Source organism: Paroedura picta, chromosome 3 (genome assembly GCF_049243985.1).
Source record: "Paroedura picta isolate Pp20150507F chromosome 3, Ppicta_v3.0, whole genome shotgun sequence".
In the NCBI taxonomy this organism is placed as follows: domain Eukaryota; kingdom Metazoa; phylum Chordata; class Lepidosauria; order Squamata; family Gekkonidae; genus Paroedura; species Paroedura picta.
Genome location: NC_135371.1, coordinates 13403596 through 13413437, shown reverse-complemented (window position 1 = coordinate 13413437; position 9842 = coordinate 13403596). Strand labels below are relative to the sequence as shown.

Sequence of the window (9842 nt, the reverse complement as noted above, 5' to 3'; positions counted from 1 at the left end):
GCAGGAGTTCATGAGGGTTCCATCAAGAGTCTTCATGTCCTGACTGGCATTTCTGTGCGTGTCGGCTTTCCTGCTCTTTGTTTCCCTTGGGAGACCAAGGCCATTGGTGCAGTGGTCTGAAAGGAACTCCCCACATCTCAAACGTGGCCTGTGTGTGTTTTTAAAGTGATGATTACTGTTATAATATGATACTTTATAGTATTGTGGTTCGTGTACGATTAACCGTTGCCGAGGTGGGCTTGCCTCAATAAAAGGAGACGCTGCCATTGGGACTCAACCTGTCTCCCTGGTTCTACTTTCCTGTGGGAATGGAAACTCGTGGAGAAGGCTGTGGAAACAAGTGTTGGGGAGGGGGTTTTGCAATAACGAAGGGTCCAAATAGTCCAGGCAAGGGGCGGGATTGAAGGAGGAGGGGGTATGACCTCCCTCCTTTCCCTGCTTTTAATACTTCGGCAGCTGGGGGAAGAAGAAGAGTTGGTTCTTATATGCCACTTTTCCCTACCCAAAGGAGGCTCAAAAACTGCTCGGTCAGAACAGTTTTATCAGTGCCGTGGCGAGCCCAAGGTCACCCAGCTGGTTGCATGTGGGGGAGTGCAGAATCAAACCTGGCATGCCAGATTAGAAGTCCTAACCATTACACTAAACTGGTTCTCCCAAAAGGGCCACTCCCTTCCCCCATCATGCCTGGATCCAGCTCTACGGAACGTTTTGTAATAGATTTACATTGTCGTTTTAATCCAGGCTGGTTTGCGCAATTTCAGTTTTTCGCTGACAATCAGGCTTTAAAATGAAAGCCACACACACTTGGAGGCAGATTCCCCCCCCCCCCCCAATTTGGCACAGAAAGGGGGTGTGTCATCATACATCAATGATGTTTCCTACCTATGCTTTTTATTTGGGGGGGGGGGGAACACGACACTTTACCAGTTGAACTTCAGCTGCAGGCAATCAACGTCTCTTGCCTTGCAGATTCCCCCGGTCGCCATAAACCAGATGTGAACCGACGGCAAAATAGCACTCATAGGGGTACCTCGAAGACGGACTCCGCTCTTTAAAGAGGGCGAGGCAAGGAGAAGACCCAAACAAGCCCCTCCCACCTCTCCAGCCCCTTCCTTTCCAGGCTAACCCACCAATAGAGGGAAGGCCTGGGTCGGACCGAAGTGAGACCCGCGGCAGGAGAGCGGAGGCGCGCGAGCCCATTGGCCGCCTGGAGGGTATCTAGGCGTTGGGAGCGGTTGGCCGCCTTCCCGAGGTTCCTGCGGGGGCCGGGATGGCCGGGCTGAGGGCGAGGTCGGAGGAGGCGGAGGAGAGGCGCAAGGGCGCCCTAGCCGGGAAAGAAGACCCGCGAGTTGAATTGGGTGAGGCCCAGCCCGGGTTCCCAGAGGTGCCGATGGGCGTGCTAAGCTTCTTGCAGAAGGAGAGTGGAAAGTGTTCGGAAAATGTCTGCTCACCGGTGGTTCTGAAGCGACGCACCTCCCGTGGTCCTTCTCCAAAGTGTTTGAGCTGAGGCGCCTCTAGATGAAACGTCCTAGGGAGCTCAAGAGCAGGGGTAGTCAAACTGCGGCCCTCCAGATGTCCATGGACTACAATTCCCAGGAGCCCCCTGCCAGCAAACGCTGGCAGGGGCTCATGGGAATTGTAGTCCATGGACATCTGGAGGGCCGCAGTTTGACTACCCCTGCTCAAGAGCCACTCAAAGCTGGAGGATAGGGAGTTGAACTCAGTCTTAGAGTGAGGTGGGTACTAGCCAACTGTCTACTGCAAGGCTTCTCAACCAGGGTTTCCTGAAACCCTGGGGTTCCTTGACCCTGGCAGGGTTTCCCGAATGGGTAGGAGTTGATCAATTGTTTAATCATGTATATATTTTTTAATTTTAGTAGACAGGTATCGGGTGATATGTGGTCAAGTTGACCTGCCCCACCTCCCTCATATGGCCAATGATGGGCCTGGGATGGGTGGGTGTTTACACAACTATAATCCCCAAGCATATTCTGCAGGATCCTACCACTTCTGGGGTTTCTGGAAGCCTGAAGGATGTTTCAGGTGTTTCTCAATGGTAAAAAATGTCAAGAAAGGCTGGTCTATAGCAATAGTAAAGAGAAAGACTCCAGGGGCATAGAATCATAGAGTTAATAATTACTTTTTAATATTTTAAACCTAATATTTTATTGAAAGTTATTTTGATGTTATAGTCTGCATAATGTTTCATGTAAGTTATAATGTTCTGTGTAAACCGCCCAGAGCTGCAAAGAAATGGGTGGTATAGAAATTTAAATAAATAAATAAATAAAAATAATATTTAATGTCTTGTTTATGTATTTTAACCCTTTGTAAGACACTCTGAGCCTCTGGGGATGGACGTGGTACAAATGTAATAAATAATTAATAAAAAATGCCAAATTCCTTCCAGCTCAGGGAAAGGCCCAAAGAGTTCCAGTCAAAAAGCTGGCAATGCCTCCTTTCCAGTTGTTCAGCAATGCTAAGAATCTGCACTCTCTAATTAGTTTATTTTGTTATCAGATGTCTAGTCGAATTGGGGGCGAGGAAGAAAGGGAAACTCTGATCAAGTATAACTTGAGGCTTGCTCCTGTGTGGCTGTTGCTTCAAGGAGTGATGTTCAGATGCTGGTAAAAGGTGGATCCAAGGCCAATAAGTACAACCCAGTAGGATGTTCTGCAGGAAATCAATTAAAGTGTGTAGGGCATGTGTCAGTGCAGGACCGCATGCACTCTGCCCCACGCTGCGCTACTTGGCATACTAAGGCACTTTGCTAACTTTCTGGATATTAAGACCTTACCAATGCTTAATATCCTTCAGGTTATGGGCCCAGGTTTTGGGCCCCTGGCTCATCCTTTTATGATTTATGATTTTTTGCTAAAAGGCAGATGTGTTTATTTGGAGCGGCAGAGAAACTTTTGAGTAACTTATGAATCCCATCCAGCTCCAGAAGCTTGGTTGGCAGGTTAGCACAAGGCTGAAAGAGAGATCGGTGTACCTTCCTGTTCCTTTAAGAGCACAGCCTGATCTCTATTATTTTAATGAGTCCAGGAAATCTGAAATGAAAATAGGGCTTGTTCGCTTAAGAAAGGACAATTACCATGACTGGCACGGACACCTGATGATTGTCCTTAGAGGGGAAGGTCTGCGAGAGATCATTCGGATTCCCCCGCCTGCTGTTCCAGCCGCTGGAGCCACGGAAGCAGTGAAGAAAGAATTCTTACAATGGGAACAGAACGGTGGAAAAGCGTCTGTAAGTACAATAGAATGGAATCACGTCTATGCAAAAAGGGCTGGACATATTCCACTGGGTTCATTAAGCAATTACATGGGATGAGAGTTAAAGAAGGAGAGTCATTTGATGCATAGGATGCTTAGGGCTGATCCAGCGTTGAGCAGAGGGGTTGACTAGATGGCCTGTATGGCCCCTTCCAACTCTATGATTCTATATGTGTTAACTATGAAAGGTCTGTTTCAAGAACTTGAGAGCTCAGGTGAGACCCATGCAAATGCTTCCAAACTGACTATTTTGTTATCCTCAATGGCTTATTCATTTCATCCCACGATTAGTCATATTCGAGAGAAACAGGATATAACTTTTGATCATCATTTGCATGGCAAGGTCGCTGACCTACACTAACCAGAGATCAAATGTCAATAGAGGTGGCTATTCCGGCCACAAAGGGCAGCAAAGAGCAACTTCAGACCAGTTGGCAAGCATCGGGCAAGACACAACTTCTGAAAGGCAGAGATGCAGAGAGAGCAGACAGCAAACAGAGAGAGAGAGATCAAATGCTACTTTTGTGACCAACTTGGACCTAAGGCTTTTCAATGTAATCAGAAAATTGAACGATGGATGCTAACCATGAGGAAGAGTCTCACAAAGCTTACTGTGTCAGTTTGAATAAGACAAATAGAAAATATATTATTGACTCTAGATGTTCAGACCATATCTCCAATACTGCAGAATTCTTTTATGAACGGTTTAATATCCCTGAGGGACCTGTGTTTATTCGAAATGGGCTTTCTTTTTAAGCAACCGAGAAAGGACATGTAATCTTTTATGGCAATGGCATCATAAGCTGGGCCAGCACCAAACAAGAGACTATAGCAACATCCACATCAGATGCAGAATACATGTCTGCCGCCTATGGCTGTCAAGAGCTACAATGGATCTGTCAACTTCTAAAGGGCTTGGGCACAGAAGTACCCCTGCCCATACCACTGTATGAAGACAACAAGAGCTGTATTCATATGTCTAAGTGAGAAGAGGCACACAAACGCACCAAACACGTTGATGTGAAGTACCATCTACTACGCCACATGGAGAAAGCTGGAACCATCGAAGTGGTTTACTGCGCATCAAAAGAAATGTTAGCAGACCTGATGACAAAGCCACTTCCTGAACCCAGCTTCAGACGACTTAGAAGTCAAATGAACCTTGTATACTAAGTCAAGGAGTCACCGAGAGGGGGTGTTGGAAACAGCTCTCTGTGTGATGTCTCCTGACTTGTGAGGCTGCAAACAGGAACTCTCCTCACCATAGAGTTAGTGAGATAGACAGGGACACTGACCGCTCACCTTTGATCTCACTGACCTGTCCCTTGAGGGCAATTTCCTGTTTCCCCAGTCTCCCCCCCCCTCTTCTCCTCCATCTCTCAAGCCTGCAGCATGATGGAAGGGAGATGCCCCAAGCATCTCTCTCCATCCAGCTATTTAGACTAGAATAGGAAACTTATCTTTACCTCTAAGAATGTAGAATTATGTTCTTTAATAAATAGTTCTAATATTAGTTAAGTACCACGTTGGGGAACGTGTCTTTTTTGTTTACTGTTTTCTGACTGATTGCACTCTGCCCCACGCTGGGCTACTTGCCACACTCAGGCACTCTGCTAACTTTCTCGATATTAAGACCTTACCAATGCTTAACATCCTTCATTCAAGCACTGGATTGTGTAGGGTAACTTTCTGGTGTGTTGTACTTATATCCTGCTTAGATTTCCTGTATCAGAGGCTAGAATCACTTGGCCAAGTCCCATTGGCCCTTTCAGACCAGTTTCCTTCCAGCCCACTGTTTGCACCCATTTGCTTAGAAACCATGAGGACTAGAAACTTACTTGAAAGGTAACGGACAAATGTGTATGCCTGTGGAGGCTAGAGAAGTTCAGCCTCCTGCACCATTCTTAACCCGGAACAGCTAGGCAGTTACTCCATATCAAACATGTGATTTCTGTCCTGGTTCTATTTTTCAGCAGCATGTGAATCTCCTAAAGCTGACGAAGATGAAGGAAGCCTGCGAGGGGTCTCTGCCTTGGCATCTAATGAAGCCTCACAGCCTCACCGTGAGCTGCCTCTTTCACCCCATCAACCACCGGCAGCATCTTCAGGGGCTGCTGAGGCAGCCCATCTGGGTGGCAACAGAGATCATTACCTGCCTATGCTTGGTAAGTAGGCCACAGCAATGAGGTCACTGAGTCACTCATCGCAGGCCCCGAGTTCTCTGCTTGCTTTAATATCTCCCCTGTGTCTGTAACTAGCAAGCACAAGATCTTATGCTTGACACGTCCGTGCAATAGATGCATTTAGTGAGTGGTTTGCAGAGGACGCCTTCTGCTCTTACTCTTTGCTGAAGGAGTAGATTAGTGTTGCTGGAGCCAAAATTTGAATCCAGAGCCTTCTCTATGGGAACAGCTCAGGAAGTAAGGCAGAGATGCTGCTTCACAAGGGCCAGAGGCGCATCCTAGGAAGTGTCAGTGTAAATGCAGCCCGTGGATTTTTGCATGAGCCGCACCTGTGATTTTAGACCTTTTCCGCACTCTAGGGTTACTCTTTTCTTGGGATTTGATCTGGAAATGTAGGAATTGTTTTGAAAAAGAGCCAACCTGTGCCAGCTTTGCACGTGACTTGAAGGCAGAAAAATGCCCAGAGCAGGCTCATTGTAAGTCCCCGTGAGGGGATCCTGTTGGGAGCAGAGGGTATTTATTTATTGCATGGCTTGTGTTGTGTAGCCAGGAGACCCAAGGATTGTCTGGCAGCCAGGCAAGGGGCATTTGGAGGTGGTCGGCCATTGCCTGCCTCTGCGTCATGACCCCTCATGTCCTTTGGAGGCACTCCATCCAAATCTCTGGAGGTCTCCCATCCAAATGCTTGCCAGGATTGGCCCTGCTTAGCTTCTAGAGGATTGGGCTTGCCTGGACTGTCCAGGTCAGGGCAACGTGGAGTAACATTATGCCAACATGCACTTTTAGTATCAGATCTAAACCTCTGAAATGAAACAGCAAGCGACTATCTGTGTATCTTAAAATCTCTCCTCTCCCCATAGAAGTTAAATGTTTGTTTATTTATTTTATTTTTTATTTCTATACTGCTGCATTCCATTCGGACTCACGGTGGTTCACAATAAAATGATAAAATGATAAAATCCAGCATGACCCCTTTAAAATTGACATTTAACACTAAGCATTAAAAGGTGGCATACAGAGTTTTAACCCCCCACCCTCTCCCTCTGTCCAGCTATAGAGGGCCAAGAGCTCTTCCTCATTGGGCACAAGGGTCCAGATGGACCAATGTGGAGGGATCCACTGATGGAAACTCCTGGACTCACCATGGCCTCAACCATACGCCTGGTGCAAGAGTTCCGTCTTACAGGCCCTGCGGAAAGCTGACAATTTCAACAGGTCACGTAGCTCTTCCGGGAGCTCCTTCTACCAGATCTTTACAAAACTATAGAGTCAGTTTCTTGGAATAACTTCCACAGAGGACAAAGTCCGCCTCACTGTTCAAGTACAAATGGAATACCAGGATGTTTTAAAAGTTGGACTGAAGCACCACTTTTATGAACTAGAATCTATGTTCCTGTGGGTTGGGATTTGCTAAAAGCTGCCTCGCACGTATTTGTATGGAGAAGGAGGGTATTGTTCTTTTCAGATCAGGTATTATAGTCCAGTTGGCAGCTACACATATAAATGCAGCAAACCAGAGCCAACCGGAAAGGGTGAGCTATTAAAGTAGTTATTGTTATTATTACGTAAAGGGGAGAGCTGTAAATATGAGACCAGGCAAGTCAGGAACAACGTTAGATCTTTCCCATTCCCTTTTAAACTATGTGTCTTGTTCTGGGCAGAAGGCATCTTGAGGAACCAAGAAGCTCTCCGGAAAATCTTGATGAACCAAGACACACTGAAGGGTCTTCTGGATGGGCTGCTGAAGGCCATGACCAACATCGAGGCAAGAGTCCAGGCTATTGAACAGGAGATGGGCCTCCTCAGTCGATTTACAGAAGAGCTCAACGCTGTGGACACCGAGAGCAACTGGGGTTGACCATGGGGCTTTCCATGCAAACCTCCCCAAAGGTCTTTGGCTCGTTGCCTGATGTTGCAACAACATTCTTGGTCTCTACTGAGAGGAAAAAGGAACTGCACAGGGTGAAACAGAAAGGGGGAAACCAACGAGCCTCAACAAGTTGCTTTGAAACCCTTCGGGCTTCCTCAGATAAAACGCTGCTACCTGTGGAAACAGTGGATTTGCCATCTCACTCTCCATCCAGCCCACATACCAGTCTTCCCCTGGATGATGTGATTTTTAAAATTCTTCATGAACTGTCTTGATATCCTCTAGGCCAGGGGTAGTCAACCTGTGGTCCTCCAGATGTCCATGGACTACAATTCCCATGAGCCCCTGCCAGCGTTTGCTGGCAGGGGCTCATAGGAATTGTAGTCCATGGACATCTGGAGGACCACAGGTTGACTACCCCTGCTCTAGGCCAATCCCATCAAGTCAAAGGGCTCAGGAAACATGTGAGTAAGCGGCATTTAAGATATGGGAGTTTTCTTAACCACTTGCAAAAGCGTTAAATTTGGCCCCAGCTTCTTTTCGAAATGCCAGCCTTCCTAGTTAATGTCTTGCCTCCCAAACCCTAAAACTTAACCCATGACATTATTCCCATGCACACTCTTTGAACGGTTTCAGTTAGTGATTTCTTCTTGTGCTTGAGGAAAAACAGCGCCTCTCTTACATTGTTTCCTTTCAGGGCTGATTCTGCACTGAGACGGGATCTTGTGTGGGAAACACACTGCCTCTCTCAAAGTCTGTGTTGGCAGAATGTCACTATGTGGGGTGCCGGATGTGTAGGAATGTTTAAATGGCCTTTGTGACACCATGTTGGCACTCACCTAAAGAGGCTGGGCTCCTTCCCTGGGTTGACATTTCAGTTCAAGTGTTTTGGGATAAGCAAATGCATCATTCATTATGATGTGTAATATTGTCCTGACCATAGCGGCGATGGTATCCCTGCTAGCTGGAATTTGCCAAATGTCCAGCTTTATCTGGGGTCTGATTCAAGTAGATTGAATCCAGAGCCTTCAGGATTGGAATGATCATAAAGGGACCTTGATCTTGCAAGAAAGAAGGTAACACACTTCACTCTAAGTCTCTTGGGGACATGCAAGGGAAACACCTGATTTTGCCAGAATTCCATTAATTTGCACAACAAATGAATGGTTTGTACTCAAGGTGAGTGTCTTCTCTCGCCAGCTCAGCATAGCATCCTACTGCATGCTTCATCCTGCATCCAAGCAGCTCTCCCTTTCCTAAGGACATCTGAGCATTTTTAGGACATTCTGCCAGTGTGGGAAATGATGTGTCCTTTTCTTAAAAAAAAAAAATCTGAATGTATTTATTTGCTCTCAAGAAGTGTGCAGTTTACAGCTGGTGGTCTTCCCTAAAGCATTATCGTACTTCTGGTATGTGCAATAGACGTCCCAATAAAAGTCATGCAAATAGAGTCTCTGCTTCTGTTTTCCTTGTAGACCCAGCGAAAAGCAGCTTTCTAGGTTCACCCAAAGTTTTGCTTGCAGAAGATGTATTAGGTAAAATTGGCCTGCTTGGGGGGGGGGGAGGGGGTTGAGCAATTGGCAGAGAGATGCTAGAGACTTAGCTGGCTTCCATCTCATGTCCCCTTTCCTACTTTCTCCCCTGCAAACTGAGAGCTTTCCAGCCTTCCGCAACTTGAACAGCAACAGAAGTATGGACTGAGTTCTCCCCCTTAGGCCACACAAACCAATGGAAGGGAGTGTCTGAAGGGTTCTGCTGTAAGGAAGCCCTAGTTTGGGTCCTACCTGAGAGGGTGGAAGTCAAGGCATTGCTGCTTCAACTTCCCCCCCCTTGCCTTCCACGGAAGGCACTAAAATGTGCTGGTAGGAGCCTGAATATGCAGAAAGAGAGGAGTACCAGGTTGCTTAAATAATAACATTGTTTTTATTCAGAAGAGAAACAACTATGGAGAGGAAGAGAAGGGGGGAGACACTGACTGGCCGAGCCAGCTAGCTGCAGTCATTCCGTTCAACTGCTGCTCTGGAGGTAAGCTGGGAGGAAGTGGGCTCAAAAAAGCAGGAAGTCTCTCATTGAGCCAATCAGAACACTAGAGCAATTCAGCAGGAAGATTCTATGCTAAATATAATTCTCTGATGCCCCCTGCAGAACATCCTTTATATTCCGCTCAGGAATGCGCACTGCAGATTCCAACAAAATGTGAGCAGATCTCGCCTGCTTTCTGCTCTGTGGATGAAGCCCCGGCTTCCTCCCGCTGCATCAAGACAGCTGGGGAATGAAATTTGTCTTGGAACAGGTGGTTTGCTTAATGAACATGGCCACCTATCGAAGCTGACCTAGGAAATGCAACTGGGTGCCTAGTCTGAGAAAGCCAAGAGGAAATATGAAGCAATTTAAGAACACCAACCTCCACCAACCTGGTGATCTGGATTTACAGCTCATCTCCAGAGGACACAGATCAGTTCCTGGTTAAAAGGGATACTTTGGAGCAGGGGTAGTCAAACTGTGGCCCTCCA

General features: G+C 46.9%; 1 protein-coding gene across 4 annotated transcripts; it reads left to right on the top strand.

The window, feature by feature from the left end:
- The first annotated feature begins 1206 nt into the window (after positions 1-1206).
- LOC143831610 (uncharacterized) lies at positions 1207-8779 on the top strand. Of its 4 annotated transcripts, none has more exons than XM_077324726.1 (3): positions 1207-1358; positions 5253-5441; positions 7121-8779. In XM_077324726.1, exons 1-3 carry the CDS (start codon positions 1271-1273, stop codon positions 7315-7317), a joined length of 474 nt encoding a protein of 157 aa, XP_077180841.1. In that variant the 5' UTR covers positions 1207-1270; the 3' UTR covers positions 7318-8779. The 4 variants fall into 4 exon arrangements, with proteins under 4 accessions (XP_077180841.1, XP_077180842.1, XP_077180840.1 ...); XM_077324727.1 differs by having other exon boundaries at positions 1208-1358; positions 5250-5441; positions 7124-8779; XM_077324725.1 differs by having other exon boundaries at positions 1208-1358; positions 5250-5441.
- The last annotated feature ends 1063 nt before the right edge of the window (positions 8780-9842 follow it).